The sequence below is a fragment of the Lepisosteus platostomus genome, chromosome 7 (assembly GCF_059453375.1).
Source record: "Lepisosteus platostomus isolate fLepPlt1 chromosome 7, fLepPlt1.hap1, whole genome shotgun sequence".
Lineage (NCBI taxonomy): Eukaryota > Metazoa > Chordata > Actinopteri > Semionotiformes > Lepisosteidae > Lepisosteus > Lepisosteus platostomus.
Window position 1 is genome coordinate 49,113,624 of NC_142617.1, and position 27,618 is coordinate 49,141,241.

Consider the following 27,618-nt stretch of genomic DNA (forward strand, 5'->3'; position numbering starts at 1 on the left):
GACCGGCAAAGCCTTTTTGGCTGAGTTTTAAAATGATCGTGTGCCAGACAACATTTTTGTTTCTGCTCATTTACAGAACGTGTGCAGTGTACTGAGAGTTTCATGAAGACGCTGTTCAGTGGTATAACTTAGCTCTATATTTTCCACACACTCTAAAAGTGCAGCTGGGCAAGTACAGGCCTTAATATTTTAAAGACACTCATAATTGAGAGATATAAACCATGTGCAGTTCATAAGATAACACAGGGTAATGGATAAAATGGCTCTGAGCTTCATAACAAAACCAATGTTCAACTCTGTTCAGTTGCCAAACAACAATTTGCTATTTTTTCTATTGCAAACTTTAAGAAGGGACACATACTGTACCTTTCAGCTTTCAGTAAGCTACTGCATATAATCAGACTTCCATTTTTACAGTCAGCACTTACATGCACCAAATATCTAGAGTTTGACAGACTCCAAAATATATATTTTCATGGCACATGGAAGACCTAGGACCCACGAACTACAACACAAACTTCATAAAATGCCTGAACTAAATAATAAGCAATGGACCTGTGCTTGTTAAAATGCTCTTCATTACACATTTACAAAATCTCAGGTATTAGGCAAGTAAAATATAAAAATGCATCAAGTCAATTAAGACATCTGTTCAAAACAAATGTCTGACAAAAATGTTGCCTCCCCCTGACCTAAAACATTCATATTACCCACGTCTACAAGTAAGAGGTCTGCTGCTCAATAAACCAGCTTTGCACCCACAAACTTGCCTGCATGCAGTTTTAAGGCCTCTGTAGTATAATCCGAAAACAAGCAAAAGCAGTCTTTAACCTACAACCCATTTCTGTCTCCTGTATATAACATTTAGAACTAAGGATAAGAAAGATTGCTTCAGTGTGATGCTTCCACAAAATCGTGAATAATACCAGCAAATTAGCACACAGGCAAAAATGTGATTTTGGCTAGCTTGAATAATCTAATCTAGTGGTTCTCAAACTTTTTGGACCAAGTACCACCCCTGATCAAACCAAAGCCTCCCAAGTACCACCTACAAGTCATCTCCTCCTAGGAACCACAGAAGATCTCAATGACCACATGAGCATGCACACACACACATATAATAAAAATAACATTGGGTAAATAAATACTGAATGAATGTAATGTATTGTAAATTTCCAGGGTCATCTGGCGTACCACCTGGGGGCGCTCCGCGCCAGTTTGAGAACTACTCATCTAATCCATTTCTCCATTTGCACAAAATTACCTGCCGCCCGCAGCTCTCAGCTGACGAGCATGGAGCTTTCGGAACAGGAAGACATTTGCCCTCTCAATCCCCACCACAGAGATCCACAGAGATGTTCTGGGTGCAGAAGGTGACGGCAGCCCCTTGGACCCTGGATAGCACTGAAGCCTCCCACGGTTTCGGAGGAGTGGCGCTGGGTGGCTTGGGAGCTGTATGTGCCTTGTGAAGAGCCGCGACGGGATTCTCTCAGGGGTCGAGCGGTACCCAGCGGCCTGGTGTGACTCAGACTACAGGAGAACGTAACAGGGCTCTAAGGCACTGAGCCTGTTACAGAAAGCCATGTCATCATGCTTGCAACCTCAAATGGGTAGAGATCTCCAGAGAAGGGAGGCTGGGTCTTCACTGCTGTTGGGAGAGAGGGGCTGTGGGCCTCTGAAGCCAACCTGCCTGTTCTAATCCCAGAGAGGGCAGAGCTGCACATCCATTCATTTTCTAACCACTTTATCCAAAAGAGGGTCGCAGGGGAGCCAGAGCCTATTCCAGCAGGCAACAGGCACAAGGAGGGGCGCAGCCATCGCAGAGCTGGCTGCGATAGACAGAACTTTCTTATTGTGCATTTGAAATTGATCCACAGCCTGTTAGTAGAGCTTAAAGCAGCAAAAACATAATGAGAAAAAAGATGCCTAAAACCTAGCTTCCCATGATCAGAAATAGTACAGTGAATTTATCTGCTGTAGGGCAACAATGATATTAAGAAGTGGGTGGAAATGATGGACTTTATGTTGACTCTTGGTAAATTTATTTTACTAAGGCAAAGGATGTAAAACAGAAAATAAAAGTCTTAGTCTCAATGGAACCACACATGTTTATTTGTATGGGGTCCAACTTTATCAGCCAGTCAAGTCCTAAACATCACATATTCTAACTTCAGGGTTCAACAAACAGAATAAAAGCATGGCTATACATTATTCTAAGGTCAACTGTTAGTAAGAACAGGAAAAACAAATTCTTGTCACAAAGCAGATTTAACAATATATATTGGCTTTGACAGACAGAAGCAGCACATAAAATTAAAATATTAACCAATTTCTGTATGTCAAACAAATATTCAGTTATACAAAGAATTTATGTTTTTTTGAACAACTTTCTAATGACAAACCAGTTTAATAAACCATGCATTTTATGATCACTAAAAGCCATTAGTATAGCTTGTTTCATTCATCAGTTCTTAAAAGTACAGTAAATACAGCCAGGCTGCATTTATAACTCACCAAAGCAGAGTACAAAGGTTGCATCAAATGCCTGAAGTACAGCACTTCCTACATAACCTTTAAGTAACAACCATAGTCACAGTTACAACACTGTTACAGGTTTTGCAAAAATTATCCATCCCCAAATTTTAAAGCTTTAAGATTCAGTAATTTGTACAACTCTGCAGTGACTTAAAGACAATAGCAATAGCACATCTGCTCAATAGTCTTTTACTTTTAAAAGCTTCTTTTAGAGGTCAGCATATCTAGTCTATTCTTGTAACTTTAATGTTTACACAATGCAAAATAATAACAAAGACAATGCTGTGTCTAATGCCCTGCCTAAAAGACTCATGAACACACTGAAGCACTGGAAATATGGAAAAAAAAGCACTTCCATTTTTTTCTAGTCTGATATTAATCAATATTCCTTTGAAACTAAAGCTTACATGTGCAATGTAGCAATAATATGTTATCAAAACGGATCATATGAGCAGATGATTCACTTCGTTGTTTTACAAAGTAATGCACCATCTTATTAGCTGTAATGTTTGGGCTTATTTAAGGTAAATGTAATAAAAAAGGCATTGGCTGAGGTTCCTAACGAGGACTGCACTGCTGTTATATCCCTGGGAAAGGTACAGTATTTGACTCTCATTGCTCCAGCCCGCCCAGCATCCTCTTTAGAGGGGAGCCCCACACTGCACACACCATGATGAGCCCCCGTGTTCAAGTATGCTTTTCACACGCAGGGGCATACATACATACGCGGTCTGAAATCTTCACAGCATTACAGCTTTAACAAAAAATACCCTTGCCTTCTTTTACAGGTGGAAATAAGTGACTATTTCCTGTGGATACAGGCAGAAATAATATGTTAAATATTTCCTTTTAGATTTTCTCTTTTCAAATACATTACATAATGCTATTTATTTTTTGACTTTATTCAACTGCAGTGCACACCTGCACACTTACTACGGAGAACAGATAAAGACATATTGTACTACAGACTAGAGCTTTAACAACCCTAAATAATCACTGGCCTGAGGAAATGGAAACAGACCTATTGCAGAACAGAACAGTAGACTCTTGAACTCTCAGTCAAGCTTCTAGTCTAAAGCATGGGGCAGGTGAGACAGTCAACCACAGGCCAGGTCGTGCTCATCCACGCCCGTGCCAAGCACATATCTTTTTCATTGGTGTTGTATTTACAGTGTCTTGAAAAAGTTTTCAGACCCTACCTATAGGTGTCCCATTTTGTGATATTACAAACTGATGCATACACTTCTTAAACTTAATATTTTATTAAAAACCGGAAGGTTCAAATTGAGGACTTCAAAGGTTAAGGTATGGCCAGTAACTGTCAGCAGAAACCAAACAGAAACAAAATATATGATGACTACATAAGCCTCCAGACTATAGAGATGATACTTGAATATTTGGTGAAAACACCTTTGGCAGTAACTACATCTGAAAGTTTTTCTGGGAAAGTATCAAAAGGACACATTATGGTGATGCAGTTTCGGCCCATAGTATCGGCAAATGTCGGTTGGGGATCGTTTAAGGACAGGAGTTTGTTTGTTCCTTCAGTCCTAACAAGCTTTCCAGTCCCTGCTGAGAAGAAGCATCACTACAACATGTGTGGGAGAGTGTCAAAAGTAATGTTTGTCATTTTGACTACCAAGTTACATTTTGGTCTCATCTAACCACAAATAACACCTTTTACCGCATTTTTGTTGGATCATATACATATACTTCAGCTATCCAAACCATACAATAAGATTTACAGCATTAGCTTAAGATAACAGTGTATTTTTCCTCATTACGCATAATGACCATCATATACCCTCTTCATCTGTAAAACGAATCCTTCCAACATCAAAAAAACACAGATTACCATGAAGAGCTGTGGCTGCAAAATGAATATCAACACAAATTCATCTAAGCTCACACATGCCATCACCATTATCAGTCAAAAACAGGGCTCCATGACTTCATGAAACTGTGACATGGAATTCAAGTATATTTTTTAAAAAAACATAAGACAGATGAGACAGATCTTTAAGTTCAATACTTGCTTCCATTTATCCTATTATCAACTAGTTACACCTTCTTTCTGAGAAATCCAGTTAAAGATAGCAATGACGTAACGTATACCCAAAGATAGAAATGTCCCAGTTTCCTATGCTTAGTCTCCAATGAATTTACCAAGCCTGATGCCAACAACAATAAACGAAGCTTTTACAACACATGCACACTCTCCGCAAAAGAACAGACATTTTACATTGTACTTTTTTTATATAATTAAGCTTTTAGCACAAAGCGAACCACTAACTACTAAACTAACCAGGTAAAGACAGAACAATAATAACAGAATGAGGAACCTACAACATGTAATGTGCAGAAAAGGTTTGTTTTTATTTCAATGTCCACTGTTAATAACACTGGATGAGGAAAGGATGAGAGATGGCATAAGAGAAAGCTGTATGAAAAAGGGATGAGGTATGTGTAACAAGCAATTCAGTACCAGAAATAATGTTTTCAGAACAAACTGTATCTCCATTCATTTTCAAACCACTTCATCCAATTCAGGGTCACAGGTGAGCCACCACCTATCCTGACAAGCAACGGACGCAAGGCAGGGTACACCTAGGATGGGATTCCAGTTCAGCACAGGGCACACACTCACACCTAGAAGTTTTCCCAGAAGCTAATTAACCTTCCAGCCATCAAGGATGTCTATGGGCTGTGGGAGGAAACCAGAGCACCTGGGGGAAACCCATACAAAACACAGGGAGAACACACAAACTCCACGCAGACAGCGCCCCAGGTCCAGAACTGAACCCAGAGCATCAGCGCTGCAAGGCACTACAAAGCTTCCAAACAAGAACAGTGGTGTACTATGTTCAGCTGTAAGCATACAGACCTCTTTCCGACACCAAGAATGAATTTGTATTTAAATTAAATTTCTCTGTAATTCTACATATACAACTCAGATGACCTGCACCTAATTTGCAGGGAACACCCATACCATTTTTAGGCATAGCACTGCTTCCTTAGGACAGTTTGGTTTTCACAGAGTGAGCAGCTCAACAGTGCATTTCCTCTTTAGGAAGGGAGCCACTAGCTTCTGCCAAGCAATTTTACTTCCAACAGAATAATAAAACAGAATAGAGTTAAATCCCATCCAGTCAGATCTTCTCTACCCCTCCTCCCTCCTTGGTCTTCCTCTCCATCTCCCCATCTTCCTCCGACATGAGGCAGTAATCAACCACACCAGTAAGAGAGCCGAGAAGGTTTGCCTTGATCGCATTGGCCAAAAAAAACACTCATCCCTAACTCATAAAAGAGGCACTAAATTCCCATTAAAATACATGCAAAAGTCTCCCATTCTTTCTGACTGCTCATAACTGTATAACATAACAACATATAAGTGTAAGGGATTATAAGTGGACATAAACCAGCTGAGAGCAGGTAGTGTTCTGGTGCATTTGAACAGTTGGTAACCAAATTGCTAAGTGTACATTACAACCAGTAGTATTGATACAATGGGTCAAAAGTCTTTATGGTTTTTGCATAATGACATCTCTTGTACATGTTATATGCTCCAATTTTATACCACCAACAGGGAAACATCTTTTAGCTGGTCTTTTCGCAAAAGAACTGTACTCGCAGTCGAAGGAGATAAGAGCATGGCTTTGCAAATATCCTTACTTTGTTTGCCTTTATCAATATGCTCTGTAATTTCTAGTTCATAAACCACACTAAAAAGGCTTCTCACTTTCTTTGACTTACCACTATGTGAATCACGTATGATGCGTTTTGGACCCACACTTCAGAGATGTACATCAAGAACGCAAACACAAGACCATGCGCTGAAGAGGATCATGGGAGAGCAAGACATTTATTTCTTCGTCTGGAGAAAGTAATGAACACAGATTCCCTCCCAGGATGACTACAGTGGGTTAGGTGGTGGGGGTGGTCCATCACATCAGACACATCACAGTCTGCCAGTACGTACACACGCACACCATTCGGCCCAAGAAATGATGATTTCAGAGCAACTACAACTGCACTGTCACAGTATGCACAGTGCATCCACACTGGCTGTAGCAAATACTTTGCAGTCCTGCCTAATGTCATTTCTGACAAACACCAACATATCATTTTTGCATTTGCACACGTCTAAAAAACATGAGAGTTTGAAAGCCCAAATATTCTTCCCAGTGGCCCCCTAAACCATTAAGCTGAAAAGCAAAATTGCCATTCCGATGCATGTCTGCATTAAAGAAAATGTTACATCGAAAGAAATTAGCTTAAGAAAGAAAAAGGCAATCTGCGTGACTGGTGCCGATTCTTGTGTGCACTGAACACAGTGATGCACAGCAACCGTTAAAATCAAGGTGGACCAGGAATTTGAAACCCAATAGGGCCTCACAAATACAGGCAGCCTTATCCCAAGTCCTGCTCTCCTTGGGCTTACTTCTCCCCTCAGTACCCTGTGGATGCGATGTTCAGGCTGCACAGGTTTATACAGCTTCAGATGATGGGTTTTTACAGCTTTCGCTACTAAGACAAAAATCATTATCATCGTGAAAGCTTGGAAGACCAAAATCAGTAACTAAAAATTTAATTCTGACCCATTCCTAGGACATACCACCTCTCTCAGTCCTCAAAACTCACCTGCTCAGGACCTTGTTGCCATCTCAAGCGAGCAAATTCTGTACTACTGCTCACACAATCCTCAGTTGCCATGTGTTATATTTTAAGTAATGATGCGCTATTAATTGTAAGTTTACTGCTTCCCATGTTATGTGCAAATCACACAGTTTACTATATAAACTACTTCATTTGCAAGATTTAATTAACTTTTCTCCTATATAAAATGCTTTGTCTTTTAGTTACTACAACCCATGAACAAGAAGCATCAGCAAATTAAAAATCAGTATGTGTACTGCTACAAATTACAAGAACTACAATTCTTAAGAATTGTAATGAATTAAAAAAAAACGTTCTTTTTCTCCATCTATGACAAAAAAGGGGAATTAATTGCCATGATTTCTGTTCTGTGTGCAAAGCAGCCTTTTCAAATCTCCACAGACCCTGGCAGAGATGCCCACAGACTGCTAGAGAATCTCAAGGACAGATTACTTTACAGCGCTATTCAAGTTAATCTGTCTGGATTAGGCTTTTAAATATTGATTTCAGGCTCCGATTAAACCCTTAAGAAAACAAAAGTCGATTTTAGTTGTCTGTAAACAAATCTCTTCCTTACAGCCTGAACCATCAGCACAAAGGGCTCAACACCAAGGAAACCAGAGACAAAAACCTACGTTGTATTTTTTCCAAGTCTAAACCTTATGGATTGATCACTTCGTGGAATCACACTGAAGACGAAATTAGTAGCACATTTTACAGAGTATCCATTTTTTCATTCAGCAATCAGTATTAGGAAAGGCCCATTTTATTACATTATTTTTATTTTCACAAAGGAAAATTCAATTATTCTGACATCTCAGAGAAAATATATTTTCTCACACCCTGAATAATATAGCTAAATACCTCAATATAGCCAAAATCTGGCTGTATTGTGATTCCTAGTTTCCGAGTGTATCTATCAATGTGTCCCTACTTTATATCAGGGTGGAGCGGTGGCTCTGTGGCTAAGGATCTGCGCCTGTGACTGGAAGGTTGCCGGTTCAAATCCCGCTGCCGGCAGAGGAATACTCTGCCGTTGGGCCCCAACTGCTCCAGGGACGCTGTACAATGGCTGACCCTGCGCTCTGACCCCAAGCTTCTCTCCCTGTCTGTGTGTCTGTGTCTCATGGAGAGCAAGCTGGGGTATGAGAAAACATGAATTCCTAATGCAAGAAATTGTATAGGGCTAATAAAGCAACATTATTATTATCAATGATATAGAAGATTCTGGTATAGTTACTAAATTAGTCAACAACACAAAAAAATGGAGGATTAGTAAATTAAATTCAAAAGGATTTAGATAAAATCAAGGCTGGGCAAACGCCCAACAGATTACATTTAAAATAGAGAAATTCAGATTCACACAGGATAAGGAACATATACATAAAATTATGGAAAAACAGAGTTCTAAAAAACATGAAAAAGACAGATTGGTGTTTAAGTAGACATATAAGTTCATAACTTCTTACAGACAATGTGGGAAAGCAAAAAGAAAAGTAAAGTGGTAGGATACATGGATAAAAGTGTAGAATTTAAATTACGGGATGCTAAAAGTGCACAATGCAATAGTAAGACCTCATTTAGAATGTTATATAAAATTCTGGTGACCACATTACAAGAAAGAAAATACTGTTCTAGAATCAGTGCAGGGATTTAAAGCACATCCTACACATCGACAGTCTGGAGGAACCATACCTAGTCTTGAACAGAGAAGACTTCATGGAGTACTTGATACCTGATCCACGTATTCAAAACCCCCACCAGGCTTCAGAATCAACAGCGAAACATGACTCCAAGGACACAAGCAGAAACTACATGCAAGTGCATTTAAAATGCAGAACAAGGCACAAAGAGTTGTGGGAGTCTGGGACAAGCTACCAAACTCTAGTAGATGTTTTCTGTGGGAAATCAGTGTGGTGTTCTTGTGCTTACTTACAAATCACTGCTGTTGTAAATAAATACTGCTGGTAAATTAACTTCACATGATTCACTCACACAAGTGAGTAAATTCAAAAGGCAAAACCTAACCTTAATCTGTTTAAACATTCTGTACGTAGGTCATAATCAACATACTCCTTCATAAACATAACAACGGCCTATGGAAATGTAAAATAAATCAATAAATTATTAAATCGGTTAACAAGGCATCATGAGTACAGTGTAAAACACTTGCAGGGAATGACAGGAATCAACCACTGCTTAAGAGAAAATAAAGAATTTTCCATAAAACAGCCACCAAACCGAGGCCTGATGTCAACTTCCTCCCAACAGCAACCCACTATGTTCACACAGAGACAATGACTGAAGCCAGTAAACAGTGAGGGCAATCACAAATTCATGTGCTATTCATCTCACTCTGACACAGTTGTACACTGTCAGATAGTATCATAAAATACAGTCTCCGGGTTTCGTGTAAAAAGATAAGAAGAATGTAAATACAACTGCGTGCAGTTAGCTTTCAACTTTGCGGCTCCTTAGGTTGTAGCCTTCTTCTGGACAGTCAAACTTAACATTAATAAGATCAAAGGATTTTTAAAGCAATCCTCCTCATTTTCACCCTTTTCCAAAAGATCGGATTTCCACAGCCCATTCTGGTTGCAGTAACTGCTTAACATCAGATAAGGATTCTGATTCATAAAGCATTAATTCGCATACGTTAAGCAACTTACCAGTCCCAAACCTACCAAAACGGACTGCCTTTAGCATCTACCTTGAAATGCAGCTTGTTTACTGTGTACCATCATATTACCAGATTTAGAAAAGAGAACTAATTTCCATAATCACCTCATGATTGGATTAATTGTTGCTAGGCGTCTTAGCCCTTCAGCAAATGTTTAATGTTTCCCCGAGAAATACAGTGCCCGTGCAGCCAATGGGAGGGGTTAATTTAAACCTCAGCACTGTACGTTGTAAGACGAGATAAAGGAATTACCGTGCAAGAATGGACAACTCTATTTTACAGGGTGCGCCCAGTCTACACAAAGCCAGGTCAAACTACATATTGGCCACAAAACATGTTATCAAATGTTTAAGTAAGTCAACATAAACGCAAGTGAACATATTTAATATGTTAAATAAAATGTGAAATTATTTGAACCTCTTATGCCAATCACCTTTACACCCTCCTGGGATTTCGGGTGCACTGGGTACCCTAGTATTATTGGAATAACTGCAAAGCTAGGTTCCTGCATTCTATTATGTAGTTAAAATGTAAATGGAAGTTATGATACTAAATGTCCATCTTGAAAGAGATGGTTTTATTCCCTTAATATTGATTAATATGCATAAATCTAGTTATGCCTAAAAGTAAAAAGATACTTCCCTTTAGCTTGGATTGTAAAATTGTCACTAATTCAGCCACACTCTTCTCCTAGGGTACAGTATATCTCAAGAGCCCTGTTTGCTCTTCAATTACACCAACACAGCCACCAGGACTTGAAACAGTGTAAACTGCAGATGCATCAAACTTTGTCAGGAAACTAGAAATCGTCACAAACATACGACATATATATATAACATACAAAATATGTAGATATTATAAAAAAATATATATAAATTATATTGTAAAAGTATAATATTAAAAGACATTTAAAAAATCACCTAAGGTCATATGTCATAACTGCATAATAGCCCATTTAATCGAGAAACATGACATTCCTGCAATTAAGTCAGGTCTTTTAATATCATGCATTGTCTATGGAAATACACACATCATGCACTATTTATACCAGTGTGAAGATCGTGGACATGTAGAGACATGTTTCTGATCCTGCCTAATACTGTAGAACCTCTTCTTTGGAGACCCTTACAACTGGCTACTTTATGTTTGACGTATATATTTACAGCAGAATAAACAATGTTAAAAGTAGGGAAATATAAAACTGGAGACCTAAGAACAGGTGGTCAATTGTTAATACAGACCTTCGAAGCAGAGCTGAGAAACGGGACAATGTACTAAATGATCATAGCACATCAATATCTGAAAAACACTGTTCACTAAACAGTTCACAAATAAGCCACAAATCCATGCACTCCCACATTTTACTGATATCGAAACACTGAAAAAAATAAAACTAGCAGATAAACATGATCTGGCACTCTGAATACGTTTTTTTAATTTAGTCTGGTGACATCGATCACTTTTTCCTCCTAATGAATAAAAGGTGTATGAACATATATTTTTATAATTCCTTTATGTGGAATGAGCAGTCTGCCACAGTGGCATTTCTTTATAGCCCCGTATACAACCCAGCAGGACAAAAAGATGAAAATATGCAAGTTGCACTCAAGATGCATTTGTTGGCTTTTCATGACCTCTTACTGCAGATATGTCATGAAAATCTAGACCTGTGCTAACGTTTTGGTGGATGAAATGCTTCACATTGAACACTGACAGTTCTTATGTCTTCACATTGAACCTGACAGTTCTTATGTCTTCTATAAGGCAACCCCTTACAATCTCCATAATAAAAATACATAATTAACATAAGTAATGCAGTCTAAAATGCAATTAATAGGCTCCTTATAAGATCATAAGTGAAAAAACTGGCCACAATCTGTTAAATTACATAATCAAATCAGAGCTTCTTTAGTGATACTGACCACGCAGTAGTGCAAAGGCAGAAGAGAGTGCAGATGTGAAATGCCCTCACGAGTTAAGCAGTAGCTAATAAAAACTGTCCGATCTATACACTTGAGTGTAATAGAATCTAATGGAGGACAAAGGCAGCAGTAGTCACAGGATAAGGGAACTGTGATCCCAGAGAAAGAATGTGGTATTTGTTCAGACTAGCAGCTGAGCTTAAAGATGGATGGAAATTTATGTACACTGATATAGACAGATGTCAAAAGATTTCTTTGTTCCACCATTTAAATATTCCACTACTGCGTTAACAATAACATAGTTCAGGGCTCTCCCAAGAAAACGATTCAAATAGAGAGCACCATGGGCAGCCATTGGGTGCAAAAGGAGAAGCATTTTTTATCATTTAGAGACTCTCTGAGATACTCTCTGGTACGGTATCTGCAGAATAAAAACATTTCTGTTTCAGCAATTCCAAGCTGAATACTTCAAGTCATTTGCAAGAAAAAAAAAAACGAGTGCTTCTTGGCAGGGAGAACCTTCCACAGGAATAAAGGCATAATAATCAAGAACAAAATCAAATGAGCTGAGGCTCATGCCTTTTTGACATTAAAATAAAACAGCAAATGCCCGTTTGTGCTTTTGCATTCAACTTTGATTTCTCGATGAGTGGATGTAAATTCCAGACAGACACAAACCTGCTCTTACATTATTTGGAAATCACACGGATCACAGCGCAATAGGAGCAGGAAGCCGGGACAAACACAACAGAACAAAATTCAAACGGGATTTGCATAGGCTGGGGAGAATCCTGTGCCAGCAAACAAGAAGAACATTTCAGAGCTTACTTACTACAGGAAAACCCTTCAGGAAACAAGGAGCACGCAAATCACAAAAGCTGGCCCTATAGTAACCCAAGCCAACAGCAGTTAGAACCCAACTGAAATACAGCAATGGGACCACTGTGCGGAAACAAGGAATGACACCCCCACCATAAGAAGTATTTAGCAGACACCAGTGTGTGGGGTGAGTGACAATATTGACGGGCTGATAGCTCCAGTCCTGGTCACACTAAGATACAAGCCCTGGCTTGAGGCCCAGTGAGAACTGCAGTTCCCACATGCTGGGGCGCCAAAACATTGAAGTCATCTGTCTCCTGGCACAGTCATGACCCTCTCTGGTTTGGTATATGTATGCAGGCCAGTGGAATACCAGCGGACTTTAACCCTGTCTTGCTGGGTACAGCCAGACACTCAGAAAACTTGATGGGAGATATCAACACCAGAGGGCACCCACAGGATCATATGCTCACATCGCCCACATATCGTCAGCAATGAGATACACAGGACAACACATACTGCATATATTTAGCAACTCCGCTTGCTTAATGGGCGTCTTTTTCCAATTCAATGCAGCTTTCGTTCCACGGAGTATTCCTGTACAAGCAGTATCACACTAGTGCTCGCTATTTTGGCCGACCCATGTATCCAAGGCGACTCTGGTGTATTAACAGAGCTCGAAAAGGGCAGCAAAGATGAAAACAAGCCAGTTCAGACGCAAGGACACTTGTCTTGTACGAGCAAGGCACGCAAGTGGACCTCTGTACGGCCGCTGGTGGGAAAACAGCGGCCGGTAAATTTCTCCCTGGTGTCTGAAGATCGCAGAGGCGGAAAACAGAGTAACGAAAACCCCAGGGAATCCTCTCCACACTCCTGTTGTTATTCGCCGCCTCGCTGTGTACAAAACAACAGCTCTGTTTACGAGCAGCGTTTTATGTACCAGTCTTTACTCCAAATCGATGGAGAGAAATTATTAGAGGTCACGACGGTTTCAGTACAAGGTGCATAATTCACTTATTCCTTCCAAAAAAAAACTATCAATCAGGAAGGACGTGTTCAACACGATGCTAAAAAACGACTGAAGTGTAACTGGAGCACAAGACTGTGCTAATGCCATGGTGGAAAGAGGTTTCTAAACACTGTGACATCGTTTCACCCCGTCCCACTGATTCTAGTAAAGGCGTGCACTCATGAGCGAAATTGTTTACTAAAAAAATACGATACCATCTGACACCGTAGCGTATCTTCGTTGCGCAATGAATTCCTATTCCTAATCCTTCCCGTTCAGAAGGAGGGTTTTCTGCTGCAGTGCCATACAGAATTATTAGAAACCCTCTGTTGTGATGGCATGGTCGTGCTACTCCGCGCGAACTACAGCTCGCTGCTCAGCTTTCCACAGCTGTGATTTGCGCACAGAAATGGCCCCTTTTTGACATCGGGTTTACCTATCGATCAGACCGCCCGAATCAAGCCTCAGTTCTACTGCGAGAAAGCAGCGGGGGTTTGAAGCACCGTTTCGCGGGGCGGGGGGGGGTCTCTTTATTTCACCGCTTGCAGCCGGGTTATCGGCGTGTGGCTTCCCGTCTTCACGAATGTGTGTGTGTGTGTGTTCCGCACCGTCTCCCACCCTGGGCTCTGAAATTCAGCGTTAGGCATAAATGAAGGTGGGAGCATGAATTCGCACGGGGAGGCACCTACCCACCTGTCTGCACTGGCACGCTTCGAGACCGCAATTTCTGACATGTTCAAATGACAGGCGATATCAATCACCCGGCCAATATTCGCGATCAAATCACACACGCCTTTAAATATAAGACCGTGGGGTGATACAAATTTAAAAAGGGCAACGGGGAATCAGTGGCCACCGGCCAGGCGCAAGGCAAAATTCCGTGTTTTCGTCGATCAAAGACAAGAAAAAAAACAAACACACAAACATGTACATGTTCGCGCTGTCCTTACCAGATAGAGTTTTTAATTTTGTGCTGCAAAGCGCTGGCCTCGACCCCTTGAAGCCCCGGAACCAGGGAGGGCAAAGATCCGGTCCCCGAGTTGGGCTTCTGATGTTGACCAGGTTGTCGTTGATCCTCAGCCATCATGATCAGCTTCGGGAGGAAAGGAGGAGGAGGAGGAGGGGAATCTCTAGCAAGTAGGCCTCGACCTGGACCTCGAGTAAGCGGCTCTTCCCCGAGTATGGCACATCACGGACCCACCCGTTTCTTATCGTGCGAATTAGCCTCGAATCCACCTCCTGAATCGTTTGTAAACCATGGCTATACGTATGATATTAAACGCTTATATATGTACAAAAAAGACGAGTACAAAAACACGCTCTTCTCCAGATTCCGCTGCAGCCCAGAGCTAATCGCACGGCTGCCGCTGTTGATACGAGACTGCTGCCAGGCAGTGGTGACGCAGGCGCACTGCACAACTGGCGATGGCAACATTACAAAGGCGAGAGCTGGGGAGAGCTGTGCTGGGAGCCGCGGCGGTCCACCTCTTTCAAAACATCATCTTCGTGTTTACTGGCTTCAGAAACCGAAACGCTACTTCCCCAGCCGCCTTTCGAACAATGCTAACATCACATAGATGCAGAAGACAGGTAAATTGCGAGTAAGACAATAAGTACATTAATTAAGAAAATGGTAATAATTTCAGAATAGAATGCCGGAGCACAGATATGATTCCAACCTCCTTTTAAAATCCGAACATGTATTAAGCAAGTTAGTAAAATGGTGTATAGGAATGAGTATAATGTCATGTCGCAGAGTGCTATTCTCATTTTGTCACCTGTTAGAATAGCCGTCGATGAAAGGTTATTCTAGTATTAAGATAAGACAAAGCATTTTTATATTTTTGTAGAATATCAAAATACCACCCAAATTGGCATAGTCACACGGTCAATACATATTTATAACATATCTATCCATATATATAGACTGTAATGAAAATAAATGAATGCTGATTAAATCTAAAAATTGATGTCTGTTGTCCACAACTGCTTCATCCTGAGCCAGCCTTAGCCTAAACCAGGCGCGCATGGAGGGCTTTCCACCCTGTTTGACATGACAGGGCACACGCAAGCTCACGGGGGCAATCTAGAGACCCCAGTTCACCCAGCCACTCCTGCTTTGGTAGGTGGATAGAAATCGAAGCCCTCAAAACCAGTGTGAGCAACAATCTTCACACTGATGGCTGCCCAGGGTGCTGTGAGCAACCATATCCGAAGACATTCTGTGCTTTTATGGGAGAGGTATAATACAAACCGTGTGTAGGAAGTGAGAATATTCCCTGGACAAGATGCCAGTCCATTACAGGGCACACACAGACACACACACTCACACCAGGGCCAGTTTTCCCAGAAGCCAATAACCCGTATGACTTTGGACTATGGGAGGAAGCTGGACCATCCGGAAGAAACCCACAGAAACATGGGGAGAGCATACAAACTCCATGCAGATAGCTCCCCAGCTCCGGAATTGAATCCAGGGCCCCAGCACTAGGAGGGAGCAGTGTTCACCACTGCACCAACATGCCACCCTCCAGCAATAATTCTTCCCGGAAAGACAAAGGCGTACCCCCGTCAACAACGGTAAACTTTAAAAATAGTGCTAATTATAGCAATATTCTAATAACAGGAGCACATTTCCTTCCCATCAATCCCCGGTCTGCAGAAACTCTGTTTCCCCCCTGTTGTCAGGAGATCAGAAAATTGGAAACCAGGGAAAGGTACTATATTGAGAGAGCTCTGCTATATTAAGCTTTCTCCTGGTATTAGAGATAGCATACATGCAACACAAAAATAATGCCAAGCATTCACTCAGGCAGACATGAACTATGCATTGAGAGGAGCCTCAGGAGACGTACACCGTGCAGGGCCTGACGCAGACGCCCGTGCAGGAGGCTGATCGTTTTACACCAGGCAGCAAACTGCTGTGGGAAACCTGGACCATGCAACCTGGACCTCTTATTTTACCATGCAAGGCCTTCATTCGCAACAGATTTGTTTGGGGGGTAGAAAGTTAATGTAATTTTACTTAGGTAAAACGCTAACCCGCATTTGTAGGTTAATTCTGCCCTTTTTAAACTGTTAAGGATTGCTCATCTTTAATCCGTTATTTTAGACACAAAAATACACTTCTTCTTTCACAGGCGGGCGTTGACCTTGGCCAACCTTCTCATGGCAAACAGTTCAACACCAGATTAAAGATGCTGCAGTTACACAATGCAACACTAGCTGCTGTAGTTTGAGATTATGTCCAATCCCATTCCAGAAAATCTGTTGTGATACCGTAGGAATCGGCGAAGCAGACAGAAGCATGTTCAGATATAGTGAAGATCCCCCTTACTTTTCTTGAAGAGGCATCATCTTGTCCAGCTCTTTGAATATCATGAAAACGTGCATGTAAGGAAAACTGGTGTCAATTATTGTGTCTGTGTTGACTATGTTGGGTCTTGTGATACTGAAACTAGTTTTCTGTAGCCTTAACAAGTTGCAGCGTCAGATAATTGAATTCTACCTCCATCAATGACTCACACTTTTTTGCTCACTGCTTGTGCTTTTATTTAAGTTGGATGTTATGCAGCTTTGTTGTTGCCGCTGCTGTTCTGTGATTAAATTTGGTGTTTCCTTATTGTCTTTGTTATTGGGCATACATTAAAACAAGCATTTCATTGCACTTGTGCACATGACAAATGAACCGAGCTGAAGTCTTTTGATAATGGATACGTGGCCCCAGCCCCAGCCCCACTGACACTCGCAACCCTGGTAGATAGCCAGTAAGGGTAGGTAGCTGTCCTTGCAAAGAGAGATGCTCAGTGTACAGTATTGCACTGCAGTATCTCTGCAGTAGAAGTAATGGCTGCTAAGGCAGTGAAAATGTTGCGCATACTCAGAAAAAAATCTGAAAATAGTGACACTACATAAGAAATTAAAAACCCCAAACGCGAAAATAGAGAACGACAGTACAGTAACACACTACTTTACACTAGAGCCCATGTGCAACATTCAAACTATGTGTTCTCTTTCTTCTTTTTTTCAGCATGGAATAAACCTATTACTTGTTCCTTTGCATGTATACTTGTACTAACTTTGTATGGGAACAGTTGGAAATCACGGTACCACAATTGGAAAAGGACACGTCTGCTGACATACTCACTATATTTCATGAACGCTAAAAATGATTACTTTATTTCAACTCCCCCCTCCCCCCATTCTTCACAGCTCAACGTCGCGAGAGTTATAAGATCGTAAAAAAACAAACTGTGACAGTGGTGACGTCTACAGGCCAGGAAGGGAAACGGTCCGGTGTCGCTAAGCAACATTGACGCTTAAAGGAACTGAAAAATGGCGGAAATAAAAAGCAGGTCTTCCTCACAAAGAGTAAGTCTTTTCTGAGATTTTAAGTAAATTGTACTTATATTTTGATAATAAGAGCTAAAGACTCGATGTATCCAAACTTACAGTACAAACGACGTCCAGTGAATCAGCTATTACAGATGTTAAGATACTGCAAATTGTAGCATAAGATAAGGTGGTATTAATACTAATATGCTGTAGTTGGTTGACTGTTGACCGTTTAACTGTTTGGAGTTAAATTTATTTTAAAGCTGAAACAGAGGAGCACTTGTTATTCCTCTTTAAATCGTTTGCAATTCTGAAATGATCAGACTGAGTGGAAATCGGCAGTTAACAACATGGGAAAGCAGTTCCTTATTCGGTGAACCGGTCAATTGAGTCATCGGGAGCTAGTGATCACCGTATCCCAGTGGAATTTACAAACTTAATGCACGTTTGCCACTGATTAAGTTAGTTTATTGGAAAGTTTTCTTTCTTTCCTTTTGGAAGTTATCAACTGTCCCTCTCAATAATTAGTTACTCTTCCTGTTTGGTTATGATATGCCTTTACTGAAACAATAACGTAATCATGGTATAAAAATAAACGGATTCTGCTTTTCGTCAGCTGCATTTAGTGATACATGTTATTTACCCTGATTTATACATAAAACTCTACATTTTCTGGAAAATAATAATTTAAAACGTAAGTGATGAAAAACCTGAGATGGGCATAGAAGTAATTTAATCATTTAAAATTTAAATTGATTGCAAAGCAAGTACCTTTGGTTTTTTGCTATCAAAACACCCTAATAGTCTATTGAAAGCCTTAACAGTCTTCACCAAAAAGAATATACCCTAATACCATCAAATGGTTTCGTAATTAATAGAATTATATGCATGTTGTTAAACATTAATTGTTACTCAGAATAAATGGTATGCCTGGTAAGAATAAAGATAATTATTGTCTACTATGATAAATCTTTTTCTTTCCTTCCTATTGGTATGTATGTAAAATAGCGTTGACCAACTCTTGTTATGAAGATAATAGAAGCTAAAGGGGATATTTGTTTTTCCTTTTGTATGATCTTTTTGTGCTTTTAGGTGAAGAAGCCTCTGTCAGCCAGATTGGACATGTCCCACTATTCCAAACCTGTTAATCGGCCCTCATCAGCACAGCTTAGGAAACCACAAGAAGATTTGCTGGCCAAGGAAGAGGAATATAAGTAAAGAACCCATGTTGTTGTTGAAATGAATTAAAATTAGTAGTGCATGACAACCTAACTCGGTTTCTTTTGTGATTTCTTTTCTGTTCAGTTTTTCTTTGAATTCCTTTGTTTCATTTCATAAGACGCCCACAGAAAAACACTCAGAGTTTCTGCGTATGTGTAAATGGAGATCCGAGCTTTAAAATTCACTTCAATAGTCTTTTACCAAATACAGTCTTATGTTTTATCAGTTTGTCAAAGCTCTTCTTTTTCCAGGCGTCTAAATGCAGAGCTGGAAGCAAAAACCGCCAAACTTGTTCGACAAGCAGAAGAGGTTATGGTAAGATAAAAGATATGTATCATTTCATCTGCTGACCTTAGTGTAAACATTATTGAAAAAACAAAAAAAAAGAAATGAAAAAAAATGGGAATTATGTTAGAACAAAAAACAAGTTTTATAATATGTCTAAGAGTGAAAGGTGAAATTGCCAAATCTTCTGTTTCTACCCTGTTTTTGAAGACGTCACTCTCCAAACATGAGGTAACTAATGTAACAGAAATGGTAAAATAATACGAAAAAATCATAATAATTTGTTTTGCTTATCTGCTGGTTCACAAAATGTATTTAAGTGCAATGCATCTAATACGATTCCCAAAATTTAAAATTAACTGTAGGACATAGTATATTTTTAGTAAGTTTGAACTTCTCTAATTTTTGGTCTAAATGTCACATACTGTCTGCAGGTGCATTTTAATTAGAAGTGCATTCAGATTAATCCTGTTAGAAGAATCCAGAATGCTTTTTAACTGCTTGGGTTTTTATTTCTCCAGAGGGAGCAAAACGTAATGTTGTCGAGGCCAATTTCCTCAAACTTAGATATTGACACTGAAGACGAGGAGGAGACCTTCAGGTGACGTATTAATACATAGTTATAAGTTACTGAGAGAGTTTAATTAAATCAATACATGTACAATGACTGGAGGACTATAGTTCTTACTTTAAATTTGGACAAAACCTGGCCTATATTATTTTCTTTTCCCTATACTTCTTGATTAAAATATTATGGAAGAATTCCAGATGCAAAATACAAGTTTCCCTTTTCTTTCCATTTTTTCATGGGTGTAGTTAGCTTTTGGCACAGGGAACAGATGTTGCCCATTGACTGCCTATGAGACCACAGTTAGATTTTAGAGGCTCAAGGCCATCAGATAAGAAAAAAGTAGGCATTAAGTTGTTACACACACAAACTTGTCTTAGATTCTGACATTTGTTTTTCTTATTACTTTGATATGTTAGTGTTTCTTTCTTACATTTACCAAATCCCAACTATTTAATTAAACATGACTACTAAACTTTACCATTACTGAGGGATTATTTACACATTGCAAATGTGCTGCTTCATCTGCTTGCCTGAAAGCAATGGGCTAGAACAGGAAGCCTGTTTTGGCTTTTGTGGTCTTATAAAGATTTCAGAAACCCATACTCTCACAGTTTCAAAGACCTTTATTTTAAAAAGGAAAGCTTTATATTTGTGAGTAGGATGATATTCATCCACAAATTCTTTGTGAAAGTTACCAATCTAACATTCTAATTTTTCAAATCTTTTTTTTGTAGGAATCTCAGTCTGCTAACACCTACCACAAAGCAGCCTTCGGCAAAGGTATATGCAATTATAAAACTGATTCATTGTGCAATTAAAACAAGGCCAATATTGTAATTTTGGTACATAGTAATGAAAATGTTTCAAGACTTTGGAGTCAAGGCATTTTTGGATACAGTACTATTTTTTCCTTGAAATTTCCTTTTAATGGGAGACTTTATTTTTTCCACTCTGACTTTACTGGACCCCAGTGATCATAATGAAATAATCTGTGGAGGGAAACCAAGTTAGGTGGCTTGAGAGCTTTCCTATCCACAGATGTGTGGGTTGATTTGTTAAGTTGTCAGTTCATGGCTTGTTGATATATGTGCCTGCAACTGGAAACCAAGGCCATGAATGGAGACCTTTATTACCATACTACTATGCCAGACAGACAAAACATTAAGTACTGCTTTGTCTCTTTAAATTGCTTAAATCCAGGCTTAAATTTAACCAAAGGAACTGTTTCAGTTAGCAATAGCACAGAATCAAGTGCTGAAATTATGTTAACCCAGCAAATGTCTTTGTAGTCAGTGCTTTTATATTTTGGTGGGTGTTTCTACACTTACATATAAATATTTATAATAAGCTCAAATGGTAAAATAACATCTGTTCTTCACACTATTACCAGTGTTACCACACATCTTCCATTTAACAGGCACTGACCAAGGACAGGGGTACTTCAAAGGTTACCACTGAAAGCAGAACACTTTCAGGCAACAGAATCAAGAAAGCGTCAAAGTACGTTTTTGAGGTTTGCTATTTTTCAGATTTTAAGATATACAGTTTACATTTTTTTCAAGTTAATTTTATTGTTAGGAATCTAGCAACCCCTACTTGCATTTAAAAATCCTCGACGTATTGTAAGCAAAGCATTTTTGAATTTCTTTTTGAACGTTTTAAATCTTGACAATGCAAATTAACATAAGCCACATTCATATAATTAAGAACAGCCAGAACATGCCCAGCTGATGAAGTAGCAGTCCTAGAAGATTTCACCCTGGCTAAGACAATAAGCAAAATTGAAGGTAAACTGGAAGAAGATGGCATACCTGAGGATGAAGAGGATGATATCATGCCCAGTGTTGGCAGTGAAATGACTGCAGGTATGGCTTTCCTCAAATTTCTTAGTTTCTTTTATTAAATCATCCTTGAAAGTATTCATGATTCTATAATGGTTAACTAGATCGAAAAGAATTGCTAAATAATATGCCAGTTATTTACCTTTACCTTTTCTTACTTTGTGGTTCCATAATAGTTGAATTCAACTAAGCATTGAGAGACACTACTGTGAAAAGAAAGAATGCAAACATTTAGGGTATTCACACAAACATTCAACCATTTTCATCAGTATGGAATGTTATAATTTATATTTTCAAATAAGAGAATATTCATTTTATAAATCACAGAAGAACTGCAAATACCAATCATACATTTTCTGTTGTCTGAAAGGTGTTAATCCATTTGTATAACAAGGTCTTTTTAATGTGTTGCACATTTCTGCTTATTTGACATCTTTATTTGGGTACTTGTTCTGCTGTCTTGTTTCAGTTTTTCAATTCTCCCACAACACCCACTCAAGAGCGAGCATCATTGTGTGTTTCAGTGCCTTTTTGACATGGCCAGTCCAGCTGGTTCAAGATAGACTTTAATTATTCTTCTCCAAGTTGGTCTTGGTCTTCCTCTTTTTCCAACACCCCACTTTTGGCCTTCATCACAATGTGGTTTTCAGCTCTTTTCTCCCTCCCATCCTCACTACGTGTCTAAACCGCTCAAGGCATCTCTGACATATAACGTGCTTAACGGTAGCTGGTTGTTATCTTATTTTCTCAGTTCCTCATTAGTTACTCCCTCTGTATCACTTCAGATTATTTTTCTTAGCAAGTTTGTCTCGGATGATTACAATTGTTTTTTCTGGGCTTCAGTTCTGTGTCAGATTTCTTCTCTGTGTCTAAGTGCAAGAGTAACAACTGTATTAGCAAGTCACCTTTTTGTTTTGTTTAAAACAGTAGGCTCCCTCCCTGCTATTGATTTAAAAAAAGAGGGAATAACTGTTGTGTACTTTTATTGTGTTGTCAGAGGCTCAGATTCGCTTTCTTAAAGCAAAGCTACGGGTAATGCAAGAAGAGATCAACAGGCTTGCCCACGAATGTAACAAAAAGGTAAGGGTAAATTCCAAGTGGAAGGCATCACAGTCAAGTACTTATCTTATTAAATGTGTAATTAAGGTAAACAGGATCATACACGTGAATTTTCATTCCTATCAGATTAATAATAATAATAATAATAATTGCTTACACTTATATAGCGCTTTTCTGGACACTCCACTCAAAGCGCTTTACAGGTAATGGGGTCTCCCCTCCACCACCACCAATGTGCAGCATCCACCTGGATGATGCGACGGCAGCCATAGTGCGCCAGAACGCTCACCACACATCAGCTATTAGTGGGGAGGAGAGCAGAGAGTAATGAAGCCAATTCATAGATGGGGATTATTAGGAGGCCATGATTGGTTAAGGCCAATGGGAAATTTTTTTCCCATTTTTTTTCCCAGATGACCACCTGATGATCAGGTGGAGGTAAAAAGGTGGATAAATTCATAACTCTGATCATGGGATGTATTACCAGGTTTGCTAGTATGGTTTGCAACTGGTCATGATGATTTAATGGAGCCTAAACCTCACTAAACCTGAGAAAAACCTTTTACGTGTCAGTGAAGGAAGTAAAGCCAGTTACCTAGTCATACTTCAGAGGTTGCACTTTCAAATTCAAGCAAGATCCAACCTCAAATGTACAATTAATAGAACAGAAAATAAGAACCGTGACTTGTGAATTTCTACCATTTTGATATTTCATAGAGATTTACATAGAGATAACCATGAACTGTATAACCTATGTTTAGCAAGAAAACAAGAGACATCTGGCATTAAGCAAATGTGATGCATTGTATTTTATTTCAACTTGATGCATTTATTTCAATGTGATGCATTGTTTTTTATATTTTCTCTAGGATGATGAAAACACCAATTTAAGCACCAAAGTGAAGGAACTAGAGGAAGATCGTTCAAGATTACAGAGAACAACAAATATCCAGCAAACCCAGATTGAAAAACAAAGACGTCTGGCGGAGGAGTCCAACAGAAGGTGTGAAGGCCTGCAGCAACAGGTCACTGCTTTACAGAAGGTACAGTACGCCTAAGAAAACACAACCCTAAATACAAACCTTATGGGGATCTATCAAATTTCCACCCACCAACAACATGCTACATATTCATTACTCAGAGAACAAATTGTTCCACTAACAGAAAGTACGGGCTGTACTTGTCTTTTATTTTTTAGGAATGCTTCTACTTTAATTAAACTCATATAATTGGAGGCGAATTCATGTGATCTTAAGTATATCAAAGGTATTTTTGTGTACTTTAAGATAATGGTGTATATGAAGAGGAAAAAGAATATAAAAGCTAAAAATGACTTTCCATCAAGGAAATGGTATTTTAATCCAATAAAAATGCTATCATACTCCTGTTTAATTATAATAAACTAAGCGGGTATGTTCTCATAGGCTCTGTAGAAGGAGGGAGAAAAGGCTTCATTCTCCAGCCTAGGCAAGATTATTAATGAAGGGTGAAATAAAACCCGCCTCAGAAGAATGCCTGGCATGGCCTCATTAACATGATTAGCTTGGCTCTGTAAAGTGAACCCCTGCTGCAGTTGGTGATAGCACAGCACTTATGCCTGTGACAGATATCTTTGGAATTCAGAGAAATCCCAGTATGCTGTTGCCCTGGCCTTGACTTAGGGTGGGGTAAGTCATCTCAAGCTGGGTTGTATAATAATATCACCCACAGGGACTGAGGAAGATGAGGAGGTAGATTCATGGTTTTGGTTTTCCTTTTAGCAGATAGGAATATTAGATGTCAAGTACCAACAATTCTCATGTCATTCTTAACATAAATACATAAAAGGGATTATGATGTGTGTTTTTTTTCCATGAGTAAAAAGTATAAAAAGAGTTTTTTATGGCAAAAATGAAAGCAGATGAAATGCATTGACAAGAGTTACAAAACCTTTTTTGTTCCCCAAAGATTGTGTTTCAAATGCCACTCTAAAGTAGGTATTATAAAGGCAAAATATTTTTTATTCAGTGTTAATTATTTTTTACGGTCAGTATTTTGTTTGGTGTTGCAGGAATTTCTGTTGTGGTTTGACATGTCTACAAGCTGCAAGTCTAAATAATTTTTGTAGCTGTTTTTTCCTATACATTTTCTCTGTGATCAGTGTTAATAAGGATGAAGCAACACTTTCAGGAGGTCATAGAGTCTGCCTGGCAGATCCTTGGCAGGTGGCATAATGACATCATTGTTTTTTTCTGCATCTCAGCATGAGGTTATTCACAAATGTTATGGGAGTCTGCTGCAGAGAAAAACGTCAGTGACAACAGTGTTTGCGAACACTCACCGTTTTCTGAACCTTGAGTACAGCTTTAACTAAGAAATCTTTCAGTTTCAATTGTAAATTTTCTAGCCCAATACAAGACAAAATATTACAGATTTTCATTTTAAATTCTATTACATGTATTTTTTGAAAAACATTCCTTCATATTCCAACTGTATTTGTATTTTAAGAAATGTGGAACTCTGTTACGTCTCAATCTTTTAGACAATCCTTTTTAATGGCTGTTGATGAAGATGTAAATGGCAACATTACTAAGAAAACCAGTCTAGGGATTCAGGCTATTAATCAACCACATAGTGAATGGTCAATAGTCCTACCTTTAGTCATTGCATTTATTAAACTCAGAGGTGAAATAAAGCGTGATCTATTTTCTATATCTACAGGAAATAGAAGGCTTAAAGAGAACACAGAAACAAACTTTAACCAATCACAGTGCCACAGAAGTTCGTTTGAACCGAGCACTGGAGGAGGCAGAAAGAAGCAAGATGGAACTAAATAAAATAAAGCAAATCAGCAAGGTAAACCATAACATTCATTTGAATTATAATATTCAAGATGTTAATGTGGCATTTGTTTTTATGTTTAGAATTGAAATACTAAGTTATTTCAATTTGTGTTACTACATTTTGGTGTAACTTTACAGCGTGAAAATTTACCCTCAGTTTCTTACACATGCCTTGTTGGTGGATTTCTACAGTTTATCCACTATTATGTTTTTAGGGCTACACTATACACTATAAACTTAGTTGTGTCTTAGCCTTGGGTATGTTTTTAAAAAAGTATATAAAGAATAAAAGTTTAGAAGAATAGCCAATATAGAATCATGTAATAATGAGCAATTTTGTAAACACCATCTAAATAAGTGTAAAAAATAAAGCAAAATTAGTCTAAAGGCTGACAATTGCACAGTTGTTAACATCGCTGCCCCACAACTTTGGGGCAAAGGTTCAATTCCGGACGTAGGGTGCTATCGATGTGGAGTCTGTATGTTCTCCCTGCTTTCACTTGGGTTTCTTCCAACAGTTCCAAAACATTTCCGTAGGTTAACTTGCTTCTGGGACAAGTGGCCCTGGTGTAAGCATGCACGTCTGTGTGTGCCCTGCGATGGACTGGTGTCCTGTCTAGGGTGTACCCTGCTTTGCCCCCTTTGCTTACTGGGATATGCTTCAGCTCCACTGCATCCCTGAAATGGATGAAGTGGTTAGAAAATGGATGGATGGAAGTCAAAAGATACTAGAAAAATGACCCTATTCTGTAATTTGTATAAAATTGTGTAGCATTTCCACATCACAGGTTTATGGTAATTAACCTTAGTAATTTTACACTAGATTTTATTAATCTTTACTACAAATTTCTCCATATCGTCTTTTTCAGGACTCTGCCAATCAAGAACAGAAAAAAATGGAACTCTTAAAGGCTGAAAATAAGAAACTAGAAAAGCAGAAGGCAGAACTGATGGCAGGTTTTAAGAAACAACTCAAACTGATAGATATATTAAAGAGACAAAAGGTAAAGCAGATTAAATTATAAATATTAGTATCTTTAAAAAATTCAGTTACACAAACTGCAGTTGCAGAAATTCTTCACAAAATGTGTATGTACAGTAATTGAAACATTTTTTACATTAAGTGAATTCATATTCACATTTAGATTGTTTGCTTGTCTGTATACTGTGTTTTAATTAATATCAGTTTAGAATCTGTGCAATATTCTTGTATAATGACCTTTGATTTAACTTTTGTTTTTCCTTAAACAGATGCACATTGAAGCAGCCAAACTTTTGTCTTTTACTGAAGAGGAATTTATGAAAGCTCTTGATTGGGGGAAGTCTTAATCATGTAAATAAAGTGTGTACGACACAAACAAAACCAACAATTCAAGCTATGCATTACTGGATCGCATTTTATTATATACACATGTATTGTCTACATGCTAATTTTTCTGTGAAATTAAAAACATCTCATACTCTGACAGGAAAACTGACCTGCTAATGTTATTCATGTGTAATAGCTGATTTGTAATTACTATTATCCACACCTATTATTAACTTCTTGGATCTATCCTCTGTCTTTGTAAATACACTACAGCATTAAAATGTGTAGTTTAAAATTCCATTGACAAAAAAGCTTTTAATAAAATAATTTATTATCTGAATTTTTAAATGTTCTGTTATGATCCACATTCTATTGTAGGAATAAATGCACAGGTATAAGAAATATTGACCTGCAGGAATATAAATATTTGATACCTAAGTGTTTCTCGACTGATTTCCTCAGGGATGCCAGCATTAATGGAATGGATCATGATTAACATAGGCACCTTGATCTTGTACATTGCCAACAATATGTTCCCAATAGAAAAATAAGAA

At 38.8% G+C, this 27,618-nt stretch overlaps 2 protein-coding genes across 2 annotated transcripts in view; one reads left to right on the forward strand and one right to left on the reverse strand.

The window, feature by feature from the left end:
- The window catches only part of LOC148659030 (DNA-binding protein RFX7-like), a 55,357-nt gene extending 40,347 nt beyond the window's left edge, over window positions 1-15,010 (reverse strand). The window contains exon 1 of the mRNA XM_088640941.1: window positions 14,572-15,010. Within this exon, the coding sequence (XP_088497067.1) occupies window positions 14,572-14,708 (137 nt within the window). The 5' untranslated portion in view covers window positions 14,709-15,010. The remainder of the gene's footprint in view (window positions 1-14,571) is intronic.
- A 62-nt stretch (window positions 15,011-15,072) lies between these two features.
- On the forward strand, window positions 15,073-27,404 carry tex9 (testis expressed 9). Its single transcript, XM_088640943.1, has 13 exons — window positions 15,073-15,211; window positions 17,834-17,992; window positions 19,049-19,170; window positions 19,429-19,492; window positions 19,984-20,063; window positions 20,768-20,813; window positions 21,451-21,533; window positions 21,741-21,898; window positions 22,872-22,954; window positions 23,803-23,976; window positions 25,634-25,768; window positions 26,625-26,759; window positions 27,007-27,404. The coding sequence occupies exons 2-13, from the start codon at window positions 17,957-17,959 to the stop codon at window positions 27,082-27,084; spliced, it is 1,194 nt and encodes a 397-aa protein (XP_088497069.1). The 5' UTR covers window positions 15,073-15,211; window positions 17,834-17,956; the 3' UTR covers window positions 27,085-27,404.
- Window positions 27,405-27,618: the final 214 nt, after the last annotated feature.